General features: G+C 45.8%; 1 protein-coding gene across 1 annotated transcript in view; it reads right to left on the reverse strand.

Annotated features, from left to right (window-relative positions):
* Nucleotides 1-133: 133 nt before the first annotated feature.
* LOC100354169 (protein diaphanous homolog 1) overlaps nucleotides 134-22,767 on the reverse strand; it is a gene marked incomplete in the record, with an annotated part of 119,726 nt that continues 97,092 nt past the window's right edge. The window contains 6 exon segments of the mRNA XM_070076227.1: nucleotides 134-435; nucleotides 1,746-1,875; nucleotides 1,966-2,205; nucleotides 2,377-2,478; nucleotides 3,106-3,200; nucleotides 7,129-7,227. Of these exon segments, the coding sequence (XP_069932328.1) occupies nucleotides 287-435; nucleotides 1,746-1,875; nucleotides 1,966-2,205; nucleotides 2,377-2,478; nucleotides 3,106-3,200; nucleotides 7,129-7,227 (815 nt within the window).

Genomic DNA, 22,767 nt, shown 5'->3' on the forward strand with positions numbered 1-22,767 from the left:
GAGACTGTTCCGCATACAGTACTGTGGGTACAGGATACAAGACACAGTATGTACAAAGAGTACACAGCGCAGTTTAAAAGGGCAGTGGTTACCTCTGGGAGAGGGAGTGGATATGGGGTGCACAGAAGGGGAAGCAGCAAGGAATTCTAGTTTATCTGGGTGGTTGCTACTGCCACAATAAAAATGCTGAACTATGTATTCACTGAAAAACAAATTTAAGAGAAAATTACACATTTCCATGGCTAGCCCACTGTCCTCCATGGGACGTTTCTCTTCCCAGGAGCAACTACCCCCGTTCAAGAAAGGATATAGTCATTTTCTCAACGAACTTGTCCTTCTCATCTGTAGCAGCCGGAAAGTTCTGCACATCGCGCTCCACGTCCGCAATCTGTTTCTTCATCTGGTCAAGGTTCTTTTGCAAGTTCTCAGCAGAAACTGCAGGACACACGAGCTTTACTCAGTCCTTCCTGTCCCCGCTCCCCTCTCCCCTCAGTGCACAGCTGCGATCTGAACACACTCTCTGGCCCTGAACTGTTTTCATTCTCCTAGGTATTCTCCTCTAGTTGCTTCTCACATTTGAGACTGAAAATAGTTTGCTAATTGAGACTGCAGCCTTCACAAGGCAGCCATTACTATGAACAGAAGAGGCATCGTTTAATTTAAGGAGAGTTTTCAACCCCCCCAGAGATCTCAGTTACATTATTTTAGAGAGCAGGTTGTGAGAGGAGGGAGACACACATAGAAGAAGAGAGGGCAGAAACCTGCCCTCTTTCTCCTGAATGCTGCATTTTATTGGCCTACTTCTGCGACAGTGAGCCTGACTGGTTAATCCAGTCGGTTTTCTTTTTTTAATTTTTTTTTTTTTTTGACAGGCAGAGTGGACAGTGAGAGAGAGAGAGACGGAGAGAAAGGTCTTCCTTTTCCGTTGGTTCACCCCTCAATGGCTGCTGCAGCCAGCGCACTGCGCTGATCCGAAGCCAGGAGCTTCTCCTGGTCTCCCATGCAAGTGCAGGGCCCAAGGATTTGGGCCATCCTCCACTGCACTCCCAGGCCACAGTAGAGAGCTGGCCTGGAAGAGGAGCAACCGGGACTAGAACACGGCACGCATACGGGATGCCGGCACTGAAGGCAGAGGATTAGCCAAGTGAGCCGTGGCGCCAGCCCCAATCCAGTCAGTTTTCTGCAGCTTTTCTTCCAAGGGCAAGAGTGCTTCTGTTTCTACACAGGGAGACCTCTCTGCAGCCTTACACTCCCCTGTGGGGCTCAGATGCCACGCTTATGCCCACACCCATCTCCACTTACAGACTAATTCCATGCCCTTCCTTGGGCTCAGAACTGTTTTTTTTTTTTTTTTTTTTTTTTTTTAAATTTTATTTTATTTTTTTGACAGGCAGAGTGGACAGTGAGAGAGAGAGACAGAGAGAAAGGTCTTCCTTTTGCCGTTGGTTCACCCTCCAATAGCCGCTGTGGCCGGCGCTCCGCGCTGATCCGAAGCCAGGAGCCAGGTGCTTCTCCTGGTCTCCCATGGGGTGCAGGGCCCAAGCACTTGGGCCATCCTCCACTGCACTCCCGGGCCACAGCAGAGAGCTGGCCTGGAAGAGGGGCAACCGGGACAGAATCCTGTGCCCCGACCGGGACTAGAACCCGGTGTGCCGGCGCCACAAGGCGGAGGATTAGCCTAGTGAGCTGCGGTGCCGGCCAGAACCGCTTTTTTTAGTTGAACCCCAACCTGCCGCATGCCGCACCTCGACTGGCTTTCTCCACATGGGCAAGCTCGTCTGGAAACTTGAGAACATCGGGATAGTCATTCTCGCACAACTCGGCCAGGAAGTGCAGCAGTGTCATCTTCTGATCCGTAGACTTGGTGTCCCGAAGCTTAGGGTAAGAAGAGGAGAAAACTTAGTCCCAAGCTCCTACAGGCCTGCAGCCTTCCCCCGCCCGGCCTGCTCTGACCCCTGGGCTCACCTTACACAGGAAGCTGATATTGAAGCCGAAAGCACCGGCATTCCTCGAGCCAGCATTCATGTAGTTTCCAACCAGCAGGGTTATCTCCAGCAGGCTGGAGAAGCTCTCACTCTTGCGCAGCTCCTCGCAGGCAGCAGTGACAGACACGATCTCGGGCTTGATATTCTCTACTTGCTCACTGAATTGTAGTTTGAAGAGGATGGCGTTGAGGCGAGGCCGCAGACGGGGCACAGTGCCCATCTAGTGGGGGAGACAGGCCGAGAGAGGGATCAGAAAAACCAACTTGAGCCTCCTACGGTGGCATCAGAGTTCTAAGAGCAGGGCCAGGAGAGCGAGCGAGGTTCCAGGCAGACAATGGGCCAAGAGCTAAGGGCCCTGAAGGGTCTGTGGCAGGAGGGGCCTCCTACTCACCACCACGCCGAACTGCTCTGACTCGGCTAGGTCATCGTATTCATCCTTGAGTTCAGAAAGCATTTTCAACTGCTCCGGCTCTGGCATCTGCTTAATGAGATTCTAAAAGAGAGAAGAACGTGCTGACAACTCAAGCCTAAATGACTTTTTCTTTTTTTTTTGACAGGCAGAGTGGACAGCGAGAGAGAGAGACAGCGAGAAAGATCTTCCTTTACCGTTGGTTCACTCTCCAATGGCTGCTGCAGCTGGCGCGCTGCAGCCAGCGAACCGTGCTGATCCGATGGCAGGAGCCAGGTGCTTCTCCTGGTCTCCCATGCAGGTGCAGGGCCCAAGGACTTGGGCCATCCTCTACTGCACTCCCAGGCCACAGCAGAGAGCTGGACTGGAAGAGGGGCGACCGGGACTAGAACCCTGGGTGCCGGCGCTACAGGCGGAGGATTAGCCTATGTAGCCGCGGCGCCGACCCTAAATTACTTTAAATGACTTTGACTCTTGGTAGTCCCACACTCTGCCCAAGGGCCACCATGCAGAAAGAAACACATGGTGTGAAGGGATAGTCAGGGAGGAAGGGACAGTTGGCTAGCGAGATGGCATCAGAAGTGGCAGCTTCTCCAAAGCTGGCAGCCCTGCGTGCACAGCTCCAGTGAGGGGCAGCTCCTCCTCGAGGCCGGACCTGTGGCAGGTGTGCAGCTAAGCAGCCAGCCCCGGCAGAACTGCCTCTCCCCTCACCTGGATCATGGACTCGGTGAGAACAGCTTCATTCACCTCCAGGATGACATTCTTAATCTCTTGATAGGGCATGCGGAAGGACCCCAGAAAGATTGCTGCCAAGGAATGAGACACAAACACATGGTCAGCAAGTCTCCCCCATCCCCGCTGCATAATCTTCCCGACAGGACTCTGCAAACCTCTCTGAGAAACCTCACCGCCTACAATTTATGAGCCCACTATTTACGCTCCCCACATTTATGTCACACACCAGCTGTACTGTACTGAGCACCACATTCCACACACCAGCCTTTGGTGTTCTCTGTCTATATACATCACAGGCTTCCACCCCACTCCCAGGACTCCATCCTCACAGCTGCCACTGCCTTATAAACAAGCACATCCTGTCCTCAGTGCAGGGCAGGCCCCTGACTGTTCCATTTTCTCTGAGTATTGGGTCCACTCAACCTCCTCTATCTGAAAGGCAAAATTACATAGAGGGGGAGACAGAAAGAGACGTGGGGATAGATGGATAGCTCTTCCCTCTGCTGGTTCACTCCACAAATGGCCACAACGGCTGGAGCTGAGACCATCTGAAGCCAGGAATCCAGAGCCTCCTGAATCTCCCATGTGGGTGCACGGGCCCAAACACTTGGACCATCTTGTGCTACTTTGCCAGGCAGATTAGCAAGGAGCTGGATTGGAAGTGGAGCAGCTGGAACCGGCCCCTATGGGATATCCGGAGCTGCAGCTGGCAGCTTAACCCTCTATGCCACAGTGCTGACTTCTGCTGCTACAGTTGGTGACCTTCTCCGAGCCCCTGTTAATCGAGCCATTTCACTTCTTTTACTCTGACAGTGAGGCTGATGCTGATCAGATATTCTGAATTTGTAGCGGCCTTGATGATAGCTGGGGCCTTGGCACTGCTCAGCAGTCCTATATGGGTCCCCATTCCATGCTCTCTGCCTCTCAGCAGTTCCTCCGTAATATCCTACCACTTCTTTTTTTTTTTTTTTTTTTTTTTTTTTGACAGATTTAGACAGAGAGAAAGGTCTTCCTTTTGCTGTTGGTTCACCCTCCAATGGCTGCCGCGGCTGGCATACCGCGCCGATCCAAAGCCAGGAGCCAGGTGCTTCTCCCGGTCTCCCATGCGGGTGCAGGGCCCAAGCACTTGGGCCATCCTCCACTGCCCTCCCGGGCCACAGCAGAGAGCTGGACTGGAAGAGGGGCAACCAGGACAGAATCCAGCGCCCTGGCCGGGACTAGAACCCGGGGTGCCAGCGCCACAGGCAGAGGATTAGCCTAGTGAGCTGCGGCGCCATCATGCCACTTTTCAACTGAACACTGGGGCTTTCAGCTAGAGCCCGGCTAGAAAAGGCTTGGATAAAGACTAGTTTAGAATTGCCCAGCTGTGGGTACATGCTAAAGGAAAAGGTGCTTATGGCCACCTCTACAACTGAAACCTCTGCTCTGTCTATTTTTTTTTTTTTTTTTTTTTTTTGACAGGCAGAGTGGACAGTGAGAGAGAGAGACAGAGAGAAAGGTCTTCCTTTTGCCGTTGGTTCACCCTCTAATGGCCGCCGCGGCCGACGCGCTGCGGCCGGCGCACCGCGCTGATCCGATGGCAGGAGCCAGGAGCCAGGTGCTTTTCCTGGTCTCCCATGGGGTGCAGGGCCCAAGCACCTGGGCCATCCTCCACTGCACTCCCTGGCCACAGCAGAGGGCTGGCCTGGAAGAGGGGCAACCGGGACAGAATCCGGCGCCCCGACCGGGACTAGAACCCGGTGTGCCGGCGCCGCTAGGCGGAGGATTAGCCTAGTGAGCCGCGGCGCCGGCCTCTGCTCTGTCTAAAAATAACCTCCTCTGGAGTGGGTGTCCTGACCCATACTGGAGTGCTGGTTCCAGTTCCTGCTACACTGCTTCTGATCCAGCTCCCTGCTAATGCACCTAGGAGACAGCAGACGATGCCTCAAGTATTTAAAGCTCAGCAACCCACGTGGAGAGCTGGATGGAGTTTCTGGCTGTTGGCTTTGGCCTAGCCCAGTACATGGAAAGTCTCTCTACTACACTCTGTCACTCACCTTTCAAATAAATGTCTTTCCTGACCCAGTGTTCCTGTTTAATTACCAACATCTCTTCTTCATTTTGTACCATTCTAAAAATAATCTTTTCTCCCTGACTTCTACAAGTCTCATTTATTCTGTCCTTACAAAGCCACTGAAAAGACGGCAACCATTTATCTTTGTAAGATTCATCCTCATCACTGCTCCTACCCACCATTCATCACTCCCTGGAGCCCAAAGAGATTCTGTCCTTGGCTGAATTTTCCTATTTCAGTAAATGGCTCCACTTCAGCACTGAGCTAAACCAAGAAACACCCCTTTCATTCACTCACTCAATCCTTAGGTCCCCTTAAACTTCTTAATGTCCTCTGCTGTCTTCATTTTCACTCTCGTAGTTCCAGGCCCGGACCACTTCTCAGCCAGTTTGAAGCAGTAACTCAACTTACCTCTCTGCCTACAGTCTTACATCAGCCTAGCAATCTAGACTCAAAATGACTACATTCCTTGAGTGACATCCTCGGCGTTGCTGTGCTGGACTGTTAACTCGTGCCCCTGTGCCTTCACACATGCAGATGCCACTCCTCCAGCTGGTCCCCACCCTTTAAGTAAACTAAGCTGAAAGAACTCTTAGGGAATTGAGCAGTGCCTTGTTCACAGCGTCCTGTAGGAACTGCTTCCTCTTATTGCCCCATGTAGTTTAGATGTTCCTTTGTCCAGCATGCTCAGAAGTGTCCTAACATACCTCCATCATAGTATGTATTTATCTGCGCTGTGATTATTTGGCTTTCTTTCTCTACCCGACAAATGAGGCACTTAATGCTGAATCACTAAATTCCATATACTAGAATGAGAGCAGTGGGCCCTTAGATTATTCTCTATCACTGACTTTTGGGTATGTCTACTTTATTTACTGGAAGCTGCATATTGAGGGACCCTAGATTCAAATGGCTAAGTCACATCTCAACTTTAACCATGTCACAAGATTCTCGGTTTTATGGAATGTAATATCCTTGTAATCCCTGGAACACGTGCTAGTGTGTGCCTAATACAGCCTGTCACATAGCAGAACTTCAAATATTTGCCCAATATTTCTAATATTCAGCATAAAGTACATGGCTCAATTATTGAAATGCTCAACAAAAAAATCAACATTCACCTTGATCAAATAAGTAACACCCAATCAACTCTGTATTGGTCTGAAATTTTGAAGCCAAATTTATGAGTAAGCAAGCTCAGGACTCTGTTGTTACTCATACTTCTCTGAGAACTATTAAATGTCCCTACTTGGGGCTGGCCTTGTGGCATAACGGGTAAAGCTGCCACCTGCAGTGCAGGCATCCCATACGGGTGCTGGTTCGAGTCCTAGCTGCTCCACTTCCCATCCAGCTCTCTGCTGTGGCCTGGGAAGGCAGTGGAAGATGGCCTAAGCTTGGGCTCCTGCACCAGCATGGGAGACCAGGAAGAAGCTCCTGACTTCAGATCAACCCAGCTCTGGCTGTTTTGGCCATTGGGGGAGTGAACCAGCAGATGGAAGACCTCTGCCTCTGTACCTTTGCCTTTCAAATAAATAAGTCTTTTTTAAAAAATGTTCCTCCTTTATCCTAAATCACAAAGCAATTTTAGCTTTCGTTAAAGTACGAAAGGTACAGTAGCTAAAAAGAATATCTGCTGTAGCTTTTCTCTGGTTACAGTGCAAACAGTAGATAACTTTGAGGTTCAAAGCTCACACCTGTCTTACATGAGGCAGAAAATTCCTAAAATCTTAGCACATTTCCTTGACATAAAACTAGAAACTTAATCTTGCAGCGTTATCCAAGAGAGGAAATGATATATTGAAAACCCACTATTCAGTGCCTGGCATAGAATATAATTCACCAAATGGAAGCTTCATATGGCGGGACACTAGACTGAATAGAATTCAGTCCTTAAAACTACCTCACTTTTCAAATAGCTGCTGGAACCGGGAACTGTAGTTACTCACAGAGATTCTGCGCCGTCTTTGAGTCCAGCACCTTTAACTCTTTTACTTTTTTCTTTTGCACAGATTTCTTCTCTTCTCCACCTTCCTGATCCTTCTTGGCTAGCAAGGGAAAGATGAGAAAAGCATGATTAAAGCTAAGTCACTTCCATGCCTGATTTAACTGTTAATTTTCTAGCTTGGAAGGGTCTTTTACTCCCTCTCTCTGGTGATGCTCTTCCTATTGCATTCCTTTCAGGCTAACCTCTTTAAGCCACCTAATCTTCTAGTACCCCTCCCCAACTGTAATAAATTACTCATTTTCATTACTTTAACAGTTATCAATAGTTTCCCTGCCTATATCCTATCTACTTGCAGGAGTTGGCAAACTTTCTGTAAAGGACCAGACAGTAAATATCCCAAGCTTGGCAGGCCATATAGTCTCGATTTCTCAAGTCTGCCAGCTTCGGCCATTGCAGCCATTTGGGGAGTGAACCAGTGGCCAGAAGGCCTTTCTGTCTAATGCTGCCTCTCAAATAAATAAATAAATCTTAAAAAAAAAAAAAAAAAAAAAAAAAAGGCAAGCAAGCCTTATAGGAATCTCTCTGAAACTAGAGTCAAGAAATTGACAACATTAGTTGATTCTGAGCAAATGAACGGGATGCTTTAAGCGCCAAAGTGGGAGGAATACATTTGAACATAAACCATTCATACCGTTTGAGTTTTAAGCCAGATGAAAATTATTGCTAGTACAAATAAGAAATAAAACAAGTTATATGACAAAAGGCACAGAGAACTATAGAAAACATTCACCCGTATGGCCCTGTAGTAGTAGTACCAGTTAGAGGAAAGAAAATGTGAAACAAAAAAAGATTGATTATGTCTCTGTTCTGGGCGATCCATAAAAAACAAGTGAACAAAACAGAGAAAGATTCCCGCCTTCCGGGGTTTCACAGTCTAAGACACAGCTTAACCATTTAATAGCTAATATGCTACATCGAGTAGGGCAGAGAATAAGGATCTGATGGGAGTATGGATTACAACTTGAAGGAGATGATCAGGAAAGGAAGGTGACATTTGAGTAAAGACCTTTTAGAAGGTCAAAGAGCAAGAACCAGGAAGGGGGAGGAGGCGGTAAACACATCTCTGGGAGAGCGAGTAACACATGCCTAGTGCTGAGATCAGGGCATGCTTTGGGATGAAGGAGAAACACAAAAACTTAAAAGCAGAGAACAGTGAATATCTCATTTTCTATAGACAAAATGAAGACATTCATCGAAAAAATAAAATTCATTTTTGCTTTTAATGAGATAAAAGATAGTAGATGCAAGAAGGGATGAAAATGCCATTTTATAGAGTATATGACTACCTGCAGTAATTCAAGACACTCCAGTGAACTACTAGAACTGATAATTCAGTAAGGTTGACAGATTAAAAACACACACACACACGGACCTCTACCAAAATAGAGCAGCCTCATAGAAAGAAAGTTAAGACAATTATATTTAAAAAGTGAGGCATGAGGCTGACGTTGTGGCTCAGCAAGTAAAGCTAGAACGTGTGATGCCAGCATCCAGTATGGGTGCCAGTTTGTGTCTTGGCTATTCCGCCCTTTTTTTTTTTTTTTTTTTTTTTGACAGGCAGAGTGGACAGAGAGAGAGACAGAGAGAAAGGTCTTCCTTTTCCATTGGTTCACCCCCCAATGGCTGCTGCGGCCAGCGCATCACACTGATCTGAAGCCAGGAGCCAGGTGCTTCCCCCTGGTCTCCCATGTGGGTGCAGGGCCCAAGGACCTGGGCCATCCTCCACTGCACTCCTGGGCCACAGCAGAGAGCTGGACAGGAAGAGGAGCAACCGGGACAGAATCCAGCGCCCCGACTGGGACTAGAACCCGGGGTGCCGGCGCCATGGCTCAATAGGCTAATCCTCCGCCTGCGGCTGTTCCACTTTCCATTCAGGTCCCTGCTAATGGCATGGGAAAGCAGGAGACAACTCAAGGGCTTGCTTCCCGGCCATCCACATGTGAGACTGGGATGAAGCCCCTGGCCAAGTGCTGTCTGTTGTGGCCATGTCTGGAGTGAACCAGGGAATGGAAGATTGATTCTCTCTCTCTCTTTTTTTTTTTTTTTTTTGGCCAGGCAGAGTTAGAGAGACAGAAAGAAAAGTCTTTCTTCTGTTGGTTCACTCACCTAATGGCCGCTACAGCCGGTGCTGCGCTGATCTGAAGCCAGGAGCTGGGTACTTCCTCCCAGTCTCCCATGTGGGTGTGCAGGGACCCAAGCACCTGGGCCATCCTCCGCTGCCCTCCCGGGCCACAGCAGAGAGCTGGACTGGAAGAGGAGCAACTGAGACTAGTACCCGGCGCCCCAACGGGGACTAGAACCTGGGGTGCTAGTGCTGCAGGCGGAGGATTAGCCTAGTGAGCCACAGCGCCAGCCAATCTCTCTCTCTATTTTCAAATTGTTTTGTTTTTGAAGTGAGAGAGGCTAAGGGGACTAAATGAAAATTTAAGTTTCAATGCTCTAATGTATTAAAAAACTAATATCATTAGACTAGGGTAAATTTTATGTATTGTAATATCTAGAACAACATCTAAGACAACCACATAAAGTGATAAGACACCAACACAAGGAAGGGAAGAAGGAAGGGAAGAAGGAAGGGAAGAAGGGAGGGAAGAAGGAAGGGAGGAAGGGAGGGAGGGAGGAAGGGAGGGAGGGAGGGAGGAAGGGAGGGAGGGAGGGAGGGAGGGAGGGAGGGAGGGAGGGAGGAAGGGAGGGAGGGAGGGAGGGAGGAGGGAGCCACAGAATAATTACCTTTAATACAAATAGTCTAAACATGCCAATTAAAACTGGCACAGTGGATTAACCAAAGGGGGGGAGGGGACCCAGTAATATACTGTCCTTAAGAAACGCACTTCAAACATAGACAGGTTAAAACTGAAAGGATGAGAAATGACTTATCATGCAAACACTGCTTTTTAAAAAGTAAATGACTAATAGTAATATTAATACCAAAGGAGTAGACTTCCGAACAAAAAGTAACAAAAAGTAACGAGACAAATAGAGACGTTACATATGAACAAAGGGCTGATCCACTAGGAAGACGACAATTCTAAATGTGTATGGACCCAACACTAGAGCCTCAAAACAAACAAAAAACTATAGAGATGAAATGACAGAGACATAACCCAATCACAATTAATACGTGGAGATGTTAACATGCCACTCTTAGCAATGGGTGGATAGACACGAACACTGCAATCATTCTATAGGATCTGACATTTATAAAGTATCTAACAAATTACACTTCAAGTGCTCACTGAACATTTATCAAGCAAGACCACACTCTGGACCACAAAATAAGCCTCAGCAGATTTATAGCATTGAAGTCATACAGCATATGCACTGATCATAATGGAGTTAAATATCAATCACCAACAGAAAAGTGTCTAAACACTTGGAAACTAAAGAACAACTTTTAATTAAGTTGTGAGTCAAAGAAGCATGAATAAAGACGAAGACCGGGTTATGGCAAAGCAGGCAGCCAGAGGGAGCCTCTTCAAGAGCAGAGAAGGAATGCCTCTTGGCCTCTCCTTGTGGCTTTTATTCCCTCCAGATAACATTCAGCCTTGCTGTGTCAGTAAGTGTACCTATGTTCACGACAACACATTTCACCTCTGTGGTGGTATCCATCAGACTCTCATGAGGAGGGCTGGACCATCTTGTGTGATACACAGACCCTTGCCTGTTATCTTGGAATAGGATGTCCAAGGCCTCTGTGGTGTGAGCCTTCCCACAACCTAAGGCATGAGAGGACTGTTTCCAGCATCCTTGGCCTTCTAAGGGATGCAGGTATGATGTTCCTACCTCAGAAGATTGCCAAGATGGTGCCAAGGCGGTCCCCAGCAAAAATAAACACATCAAAATGTATGGTACATGGCCGGCGCCGTGGCTCAATAGGCTAATCCTCCACCTAGTGGCGCCGGCACACTGGGTTCTAGTCCCGTCGGGGCACTGGATTCTTTCCCAGTTGCCCCTCTTCCAGGCCAGCTCTCTGCTGTGGCCAGGGAGTGCAGTGGAGGATAGCCCAAGTGCTTGGGCCCTGCACCCCATGGGAGACCAGGATAAGTACCTGGCTCCTGCCTTCGGATCAGCGCGGTGCGCCGGCTGCAGCATGCCAGCCGTGGCGGCCATTGGAGGGTGAACCAATGGCAAAAGGAAGACCTTTCTCTCTGTCTCTCTCTCTCACTATCTACTCTGCCTGTCAAAAAATAAATAAAATAAAATAAAATAAAACCTTAAAAAAATGTATGGTACATGGCTAAAGCAATGCTGAGAGGGCAATTTACTGTGTTAAGTTCATGTGAGAGGGTCCAGCATTGTGGCACAGAGGAACGCAGATTGGTGTCCATGTGGGATGCTGGTGTTGCAGGAAGCGGCTAAACTTGCTCTGCACAATGCTGGCCTCAAAAATAACTTAACAGTGATTTTACACAATCTCTTTCAGGAAATAAAAGGAGCACTTCCCACTTGGTGTTAGGAGGCTAGCATTATCCTGATACCAAACCAAATACAATACAAAAAGGAAAAAAAACCTTAAGGCTACTATCTGTCATGATTTTCTCTATTTGTGTTGGACTGTCTTTTTACTTCTTGATGGTGCCCTTTGGAGAACCAAAGATTTTAATTTTGATGAAGTCCAATTTCTTTGGTTGCATATACTTTCCATGTGTAGGGATTCAGCTTGACATGACTGCAGCCATCTTGGACATAACTACTGCGTTGCCCACTAGGTCACCCTAGGCTTTGTAGGACAAACAAAGTCATTAACATAACCTTCTGTACTTGTCTTGCAGGCAGATTCTGGAATGTCCATTATATAGTGCCTTGAATGTGAATATTTCTCAAGAAAGTCCAGGCACACTTAGGTTAACCATAGATTTCCTTTGTCCTTAACACAGAATTATGAGAAAATAAATTTCTATTGGTTCACTCACCCAGTCTGTGCTAGTACTTTGTTAACCAGCCCTAACAAACTACAATGGGTATTCATTCCTTTAATTCTTATTGCTGAACTGTCTGTTTTCCTATTCATTTCTGTTAGTGTTGCTTAATTTCATATTTTGTTATAAGGTACTTTATGTGCATATGCACATACAATTATGACAGGCTCTGAAAAATCATTATAAAAAGTCCTCTTGGTGCCAGCGCTATGGCTTAGCAGGTTAACATCCTGGCCTGAAGCGCCAGAATCCCATATGGGCACCAGTTCGAGTCCAGGCTACTCCTTTTCCAATCCAGCTCTCTGCTATGGCCAGGAAAAGCAGTAGAAGATGGCCCAGGTCCTTGGGCCCCTGAACCTGCGTGGGAGACCCAGAAGCAGCTCCTGGCTCCTGATCAGTGCAGCTCCGGCTGTTGCGGCCAACTGGGGAGTGAACCATCGGATGGAAGACCTCTCTCTGCCTCTTCTCTTTCTGTGTAACTCTCAAATAAATAAATCTTAAAAAAAAAAAAAAAAGATGGCCCATGTACTTGGGCCTCTGCCACCCTTTTGGGAGACCAGGATGGAATTCCTGGCCCTTGGTCTCAGCCAGGCCTAGCCCTGGCCATTGCAGCCATTTGTAGAGTAAACTAGGAGACAGAAGATTTCTAACTCTTTTAAATAAATTTTCAAAAAAATTTCCTGGGGCTGGCGCTGTGGCACAGAAGGCTAAGCCTCCACTTATGGTGCTGGCATCCCAGATGGGCGCCATCTTGTGCTGTTCTTTTTTTTTTTTTTTTTTTTTTAAGATTTATTTATTTATTTGAAAGTCAAAATTACACAGAGAGAGAGGAGAGGCAAAGGCGGGGGGGAGGGGGGGAGGGAGGGAGGGAAGGAGAGAGGGAGAGGTCTTCCATCTGCTGGTTCACTCCCCCAGATGGCCACAACTGCCGGAGCTGCGCTGATCCGAAGCCAGGAGCCAGGAGCTTCTTCTGGGTCTCCCACTTGGGTGCAGGGGCCCAAGGACCTGGGCCATCTTCTACTGCTTTCCCAGGCCATAGCAGAGAGCTGGATCGGAAGAGGAACAACCGGGTCTTGAACCAGTGCCCATATGGCATGCTGGTACTTCAGGCCAGGATGTTAACCCGCTGCACCACAGCACCGGCCCCGCTGCTCCTTTTCTGATCCAGCGTTATGCTACTGGCCTGGGAAAGCAGTCGAAGATGGCCCTAGTGCTTGGGCTCCTATACCCACGTGGGAAAAGCTACTGGATCCTCACTTCGGATCAGCCTTCTTGCTGTTGCAGCCCACTTGGGGAGTGAACAAATAAAGATCCCTCTGTCTCTGTCTCTCTCCTTCTCTGTGTAACTCTGCCTCTCAAATAAATAAAATCTTTTAAAATTTTTTCCTGAATGTGGTAACTATACTGTGGTTATAAAGACAATGTTTTTGGGGCCGGTGCTGTGGCGCAATGGGTTAACGCCCTGGCCTGAAGCGCTGGCATCCTATATGGTTCGAGGCCCAGCTGCTCCACTTCCAATCCATCTCTCTTCTATTGCCTAGGAAAGCGGTACAAGATGGACTTGGGACCCTGCACCTGCCTGGGAGACCTGGAAGAAGCTCCTGGCTTCAGATTGGCACAGCTTCAGCCGTTGCAGCCAATTGGGGAGTGAACCATTGGATAGAAGACCCCTCTCTCTGCCTCTCTTCTCTCTGGTTAACTCTTTCAAATGAATGGATAAATCTTTAAAAAAAAATTACAATGTTCCTTTTTAAAAAATATATACTTTTGTTCATTTGAAAGGCAGAGAGACAGGTCTTCCATCTGGTGATTCAACTCCCTAAATACCTGCAATAGCCAGGACTGGGCCAGGCTAAAGCCATAAGCCAGGAACTCAATCCAGGTCTCCCGCATGAGTGGCAGGGAGCCATGTACTCGAGCCACCATCTGTTGCCTCCCAGGGTGCACAAGTACAAGGAAGCTGGCATTGGAAGAGAAGCCATGACTTGAATCCAGATAGACAATCCGATATGGGATGCAGGCATGTCAAGCAATGTCTTAACATCTGTGCCAAATGCCTGCTCCAGAATACATGGTGAAGAAACTAAAGATCGAATTGCATGATGTCAGTACTTCATCTTAAATAGTTTAAAGAAAATAAAGTGAAAGGGTCAAAGCAGCATTAATTAAAAATAACGAAAAAGTAACCCATGGCCAGCATACTACTGAATGGGTTGGAAGCAATCCCACTGAGATCTGGATCCAGACAAGGATGCCGGCTCTCACTGTTGCTATTCAATTTAGTCCTGGAAGCTTTAGCCAGAGCCCTTAGGTAAGAAAAAAGAAATCAAAGGGATACAAATTGGGAAGGAAGAAGTCAAACTATCTCTATTTGCGAATGACATGATTATATAGGGAGTCCAAAAAGACGCCACTAAGAGACTACTAGAACTCATAGAAGAGTTTCGTAAAGTAGGAGGATATAAAGCCTATACAAAACAATCAATAACCTTGGTATACACAGTGCCATGGTGAGAAAGAACTGCTAAGATCAATCCCATTCACAATAGCTACAAAACACACACACACACACACACACACACACACACACACAACACCTTGGAATAAATTTAACCAAAGATATCAAAGATCTCTATGTTGAGAATTACAAAACATTGGAGAAAGAAATAGAAGACACAAAAAAATGGAAAAAATCTTCCATGTTTGTGGATTAGAAAAATGAATATAATCAAAATGTACATACTACCAAAAGCAATTTACAGATTCAGCATGATACCAATCAAAACACCAAGGACATTCTTCTCAGATCTAGAAAAAATGATGCTGAAATTCATATGGAAACACTAGAGACTTCAAATAGCTAAAGCAATCTTATACAACAAAACCAAAGCTGAAGGCATCACAATATCAGATTTCAAGACATACTACAAGGCAGTTATAAGGAAAACAGGCTGATTCTGGCACAAAAACAGTTGGATAGACCAATGGAACAGAATAAAATGCCAGAAATCAACCCATGCATCTACAACCAACTTACCTTTGACAAAGGAGCTAAAATCAATCCTTGCTCCGTTCAATAAATAGAGCTAGGAAAACTGGATCTCCTCATGCAGAAGTATGAAGAGCAAGACCTCTTACACTTTACACAAAAATCCACTCAAAATGGATTAAAGACCTAAATCTATAACCCGATACAATCAAATTATTAGAGAACACTGGGGAAACCCTGCAAGACATTGGCATAGGCAAAGCCTTTTTGAAAAAGACCGCAGACGCACAGGCAATCAAAGCCAAAACTGACAAATGTGATTACATCAAATTGAAAAGCTTCTGCACTGAAAAAGGAACACTGAGCACAGTGAAGAGGCAACAGAACGGGAGAAGTTATTTGCAAACTATGCAACTGATACAGGATTAATAACCAAATATATAAAGAGTTCAAGAAATTCAACAAACAACCCAGTTAACAAATGGGCAAAAGACCTAAACAGGCTTTTTTCAAACGAGGAAGTCCAAATGGCCAATAAATACGTGAAAAAATGTTCATTATCACTAGCCATCAGGGAAATGCAAATCAAAACCACCACGAGGTTCCCCCTTACCCCTGTTAGAATGGCTTTCATACAGAAATCAACAAACAAAAAATGTTGGTGAGGATGTGGGGAAAAAAGTACCCCAGTCCACTGTTGGTGGGAATGTAAACTGATACAGCCATTGTGGAAGACAGTATAGAGGTATGTCAGAAATCTCAATATATATATAGATCTACCATATGACCCAGCCATCCCACTCCTGGGAATTTACCCAAGGGAAATGAAATCAGCATATGAAAGAGTGATCTGTAGCAACATGTTTATTACAGCTCAATTCACAATAGCTAAGACATGGTATCAACCCAGATGCCCGTCATCTGAAGACTGGACAAAGAAGTCATGGGATATGTACACCATGGAATTCTATATAGTGGTAAAGAAAAAAATGAAATCCTGTCATTTGCAACAAAATAGATACAACTGGAAAACATCATACTTAGTGAAATAAGCCAGTCCCAAAAGGATAAATACCACATGCTCTGTCTGATCTGTGATAATAGACCACCTAAAAGGTATCTATAGAAGTTAAATTGACACTGAGATGCAATGACTTTGAATACCCCTTGTCTCAACTATTAAGGAAGTTTCTTTTTCCATTCTATTTGTTGAACACTTTACTTAGTATAGAGTTAATTGTATTTGTATACAGTTAATTGAAAATAGAGCTTAGTGAAAACTATGAATGGGAAGAGCAAGAGAGGGGTGTGGTGGGAAGAATCACTATGTTCCTAAAGTTGAACTATGATATGCATGAGGTTTGTATTCCTTAAGTAAAAGGTTTCTGGGGAAAAAATAATAGTGAAAAAGTACAAACAATTCAAATGTATATCAAGTAATAAAAAAGTGCTATCTACACAATAGAATATTATTCATCCATAAACTGAAGGAAGCACTAACAATGCTACAACACTAATGAATTTTGTAATAAGCATGATTACTGAAGAAACCCAGACACTAAGGGTACCTATCATCACACTGATATGAAATGTCCATTATAGGCAAATCCCTGTAGATCAGTTGCTGTCAAACTGTGGGAAACAAGAAGTAGGGAATGACAACTAACAGACTGATTCAGTGTCTTCTATGTGATGAGAATGTTCTGCAACTAGAGAGTTGTAGTGACTGTACAACTTTGTGTGAATATACAAGAAAACAGAACTGTAAACAGATGAACTTTATCTCCACACAACAAATAGATGCTTAAACAACCTAATACATCCATGGATATATACCATAGATCTAAATGGAAAACCTAAAAGTAATCAACTTCTGGGAGAAAACAGGACAATTTTGGGGCTGGCGCTGTGGCATAGCGGGTAAAGCTGCCACCTGTAGTGCCAGCATCCCATATAGGCGCTTGTTGAAGCCCGGCTGCTCCACTTCCCATCCAGCTCTCTGCTTTGGCCTGGGAAAGCAGTAGAAGATGGCCCACGCCTTTGGGCCCCTGCACCCTGGCTTTGGATGGGCACAACTCTGGCCGTTGTGGCAAATTGGGAGTGAACCAGCAGATGGAAGACCTCTCTCTATCTCTGCCTCTCCTCCTCTCTGTGTGTAACTCTGACTTTCAAGTAAAATGAATAAATCTTAAAACAAAAAAAAGAAAATAGGACAATCTTCACAACTTTGAGGTATGCAATATTTCTTCGACAGGATACAAGAAGTGTAAACCATGTAGTCGGCAGAACTGTAAGCTGACCCCAGGTTTCCTACCCCTAGTGTGCATGCCTCATATAGCACCTTCCCCCTGCAGTGTGTGGTAGTCCTGACCTATCAGCCCCTTTTAATGAGGGTTTGGGGTCCAAGATAAGAGAAATTGGAGAGTCAAAGTTGTAGCAAATCTTTAAAGAAGCAAACTCATGTTGTGGAGGAGACGATTTGGCAGGAAGTGATGGGTGGCTTCTAGGAGGTCATGGCTAGCAAGAGAGCAGGGAACTATCTCTTATAGTTACAGGGATCTAAATTCAGCCAAATATCTATGTACTTGGAAGAGGACATTGAGCTCCAGTTAGCAAGCAACCTGCCTTGAACCTTGATTTTGGTTGGGTTTGACAGACTGAAATCAGACACCAGATCCATTGAAATTGTGGGGTAACATATTTATGTTGTTTTAAGCCTTTTTCTGGTAAATTTTTATGCAGCAACTGCAAGTAACATAAGACAGAAAAGAAAATGATATGGGCCAGTGTTTGTAGAATAACAAGTTAAGCCACCGCCTGCAATGCCGACATTCCATATGGGCCCCAGTTTGAGTCTTGGCTGTTCCACTTCTGATCTTGCTTCCTGCTACTGTGCCTGGGAAAGCAACTATGGCCTAAGTCCTTGGGCCCATACAGCATGTGCGAGACTCAGATGAAGTTCCTGCCTCTGGCCTGGCCCAGCCCTGGCCATTGCAGCCATTTGGGGAATGAACCAGTGGATGGATGCTGTCTTTCTCTCTCTGTCCTTCTCTAATTCTGCCTTTCAGATAAATAAGAGTAAAGTAGAGTTACAGAAAGAGAGAGGGAGAGACAAAGAGAAAGTTCTTCCATCTACTGGTTCACTCCCCAAAAGGCCACAAACAGCTAGATCTGGGCTGATTTGAAGCCAGGAGCTTCTTCCAGTTCTTCCACGTGGGTGCAGGGGCCCAAGTAATTGGGCCATCTTCCACTGCTTTTCCCAGACCATTAGCTGGGAGCTGGATCAAAGTGGAGTGGCCGGGACTTCAACAGGCGCCCACAAGGGATGCCGGTGCCAACAGTGTTGCAGGTGGCCACAGCACTGGCCCCGTAAATCTTTTTTAAAAAGTGACAAAGTAGATTTGATCAAAATTTTTAAACTTCCATTCTTTACAACAAACTTAAGAAATGAAAAGGCAAGCTATATACTGGGAGATAATATTTGAACATTTACCTGATAAAAGAGTAGTATTCAGAACATTAAAAAAAATGTATGCCTCGGGTCTGGCACTGTGGTGCAGTGGGTTAAAGCCCTGGCCTGAAGCGCCGGCATCCCCTATGGGCACCAGTTCTAGTCCTGGTTGTTCCTCTTCCGATCCAGCTCTCTGCTATGGCCTGGGAAAGCAGTAGAAGATGGCCCAGGTCCTTGGGCCCCTGCACCCACGTGGGAGACCCAGAGGAAGCTCCTGGCTCCTGGCTTCGGATCAGCTTAGCTCTGGCCATTGTGGCCATCTGGGGAGTGAACCAGTGGATGGAAGACCTCTTTCTGTCTCTACCTCTCTCTGTAACTCTTTCAAATAAATAAAATGTCTTTTAAAAAAAAAAAAAAAAAAAAAAAAAAAAACACAACAACTATGCTTCAATAAGACAACAATCCAATTTGAAAATATGGGCAAAAAATTTGGATAGACACTTCATCAAAGATGATATATGGATGGCAAGTAAACACAAGAAAAGATGCTCAAAGTACCTTTACTGTATGTTCCAACAACTCTGTCCCTGTGTGTCAGCCTAAGAAAAATGAAAATATTTACATCTATACAACAGCCAGTATGCAAATATTTCTATTGGCTTTATTCATAATTACAAAAACTGGATACAACCCAAATGTCCATCAGCCAGCAAATGCATATAGTGGACTACCACTCAGGAATATAAAGGACTGAACATGAGTGGATAAGTCTCAGCTACATCAGGCTAAGTCAAAGAACCCAGAAGATCCATAATAGCCAAAAAGATCATTAGTGTATGATTCTATTCATCTGACATTCTAGAAAAGACAAACTTAAAGGGTCAGAAAATAGATTAGTGATTTGCCAGGACCTAGTGGTAAGAAAAGGGGATTGATAAGTGTACACAAGAGAACTTTGCAAAGTGATGAAAATGTTCCATATCTTGTCACTGTGACACTTACATAGCTGTTTGTCAAAATTAATAGAAACTGGCCGGCGCCGTGGCTCACTAGGCTAATCCTCCGCCTAGCGGCGCCGGCACACCGGGTTCTAGTCCCGGTCGGGGCGCCGGATTCTGTCCCGGTTGCCCCTCTTCCAGGCCAGCCCTCTGCTGTGGCCAGGGAGTGCAGTGGAGGATGGCCCAGGTGCTTGGGCCCTGCACCCCATGGGAGACCAGGAGAAGCACCTGGCTCCTGGCTCCTGCCATCGGATCAGTGCGGTGCGCCGGCCGCGGCAGCCATTGGAGGGTGAACCAACAGCAAAGGAAGACCTTTCTCTCTGTCTCTCTCTCACTGTCCACTCTGCCTGTCAAAAAATAAAAAAAAAAAAAAAAAAAAAATTAATAGAAACTATACACATAAAAGATAGACATCTTCCATCTGCTGGTTCACTCCCCAGATGGCCACAACAGCCAGTGCTGGGCTAGGCCAAAGCCAGGAACTTCTGGGTCTCCCACGTGGGTGGCAGGGGCAGGAAAGCAGTGGATGATGGCCCAACCATCTCAGCCCCTGCTGCAATGGCCAGGGCTGGGTCAGTTGAAAGTCAGGAACATCTTCTGGGTCTCACATGTCAGCAGCAGTGGCCCAAGCACTTAGGCCTTCTTCAACTGCTTTTCCCAGGCCATTAGCAGGGAGCTGGATCAGAAGTGGAGCAACCAAGACTCCAAACAGGACCCATATGGGATGCCGGCATCACAGGTGGTAGTTTTACTACCCATTATACCACAATGCTGGCCCCAAACTGTATTTTCAAGGTCAATAAAATACAACGGCTTAAAGCTACAAAAATTTTACCAATAATTTTGAGAAAATGCATTTTATGAATAAAAAAACAGAAGAAATTTCAGAAATAGATGTATTCAGTATATCCTAAAGCAGTAACTGAGATCAACAAAAACAGGGTAATCTAGTCCAGGGAATTGTACACTTTATCTTCTTTTAAATGACTGGATGATATTGTAGGCTTTGTGAACCATACAGTTTCTGCTGCATCTACTCAACTCTACTGATATCCTAGCTATATGGGCATGGCTAAGTTCTAATAATTTTTTAAAATTTATTTATTTGAAAGGCAGAGTTACATAGAGAAGGAGAGAAAGAGAAAAAGGTCTTGCATCTGCTGGTTCACTATCCAAAAGACCACAATGGCTGGGCCAGGCTGAAGCCAGGACTCAGAAGTTTCACTGGAATCTCCCATATGGGTGGCACAGGCCCTAACAGGCTGTCTTCTGCTGCTTTCCCAAGTACATTAGCGGGAAGCTGGATTGGAAGCAGCACTCATGCGATGCTGGCATCACAGGCAGGGGGTCAGTCTGCTGTGCCACAATGCTGGGCCCCAGTAAAATCCTCACAAAACCGGCTAGGTGTAGCTCGCTGATTCCTGATCTAATCAAACGGTGGAACAACTGGCTGCTTCTGTTAGGTCCTAACTTGATGCAATTTACCAAAAATTCAGATGGATTTAACATCCAAATATTAAAAAAGGATGAAATGTAATTTTTAATAAATGAAAACTTCCCTAAGAATGAAACAAAATAAAGATGGTATGAAGTGAAAAGCAGACTAACTTGATACATAAAATTTAAAACTTTTTGAGACAGCTGTCATAGTGTAGCAGGTTAAGCCACTGCCTATAATGCCAACATCCCATATCAGGCACCAGTTCAAATGCCAGCTGCTCCACTTCTGATCTAGCTCCCTGCTGGTATACCTGGGAAAGCAGCAGAGGATGGCCCAAGTGCTTTGGTTTCTGTACCCACGTGGGAGACCTAGAGGAAGCTTCTGGATCCTGGTTCCGGCCATCTGGGGAGACAATCAGTGGATGGAAGATCTCTCTCTGTCTCTCCCTCTCTCTAACTCATGATTTTGAAATAAAAATAAATAAATCTTATAAGAAAACTAAAACTTTTGTGGCCAGCACTGTAGCACAGAGAGTTAAGCCACTACTTGGGTTGCTAGCATCTTGTAACAGGCACAGTAGCAGAGGGTGGAACATTCTGCCTTGAACAGCAGAAAGACTGGCATTGGAATTGCTTTTTAAAAAATAAAAAGCTATAGATGAAACAGAGATTTATCCAGTAAAGAAACAGAATTCATGAGGCTGGTATTGTGGAGCAGTGGGTTAAGCTGCCAATGTGCAACACCAGCAGCCCATATGGGGACCAGTTTGTGTGCTGGCAGCTCCACTTCCCATCCAGGCCCCTGCTGATGTGCCTGAGAAAGCAGCAGAAGATGGCCTGAATCCTGGGGCCCCTGCACCCATGCAAGAGACCCAAATGAAGCTCCTGCCTTCAGCCAGGCCCAGCCCTGGCTGCTCCTGCCATTTGAGAAGTAAACCAGCAATGGAAGCTCTCTCTCTGCCTCTGTCTTCCTTCTCTCTAACTCTGCCTTTGAAATAAAATACATCTTAAACAAACAAAAACAGAAGTCATTACCAGCAGACTTGAACTAAAATACAAAGGAATAAAAATAACTAGAAAGATGTTTAAGTGAACAGAAACTAGTAAAAATTCTAGTGGGGGCTTACAGATTATATAGCATTCAATTATATATCAATAACTCAAATGGAAGGTGTGCAAAAAATGTAATTAAAATGTTGTGAAGTTCTTATATCACGTGGAAGGTGGTAAAAACTATAACTGTATTAGCATAAAATATATGCTGTAATTTCTAACATCCCCACTAGAACAACAAAAAAAAGGTTTATAAGAATAAGAAATGGCCGGCGCCACGGCTCACTAGTCCCGGTCGGGGCGCCGGATTCTGTCCCGGTTGCCCCTCTTCCAGGCCAGCTCTCTGCTGTGGCCAGGGAGTGCAGTGGAGGATGGCCCAAGTGCTTGGGCCCTGCACCCCATGGGAGACCAGGATAAGTACCTGGCTCCTGCCATCGGATAAGTGCGGTGTGCTGGCCGCAGCGCGCCGGCCACGGCGGCCATTGGAGGGTAAACCAATGGCAAAGGAAGACCTTTCTCTCTGTCTCTCTCTCTCACTATCTACTCTGCCTGTCAAAAAAAAAAAAAAAAAAAAAAAAAAAAAAAAAAAAAAGAAAAGAAAAGAAAAAAGAAAAAGAAAAAGAAAAAAGAAAAATGGGGGCGGGTGCTATGGCATAGTGGGTAAAGCCACCGCCTGCAGTGCCGGCATCCCATGTGGGCACCTGTTCAAGTCCAGGCTGCTCTACTGCCT

The sequence above is a fragment of the Oryctolagus cuniculus genome, chromosome 6, assembly GCF_964237555.1.
Source record: "Oryctolagus cuniculus chromosome 6, mOryCun1.1, whole genome shotgun sequence".
Taxonomy (NCBI): Eukaryota; Metazoa; Chordata; class Mammalia; order Lagomorpha; family Leporidae; genus Oryctolagus; species Oryctolagus cuniculus.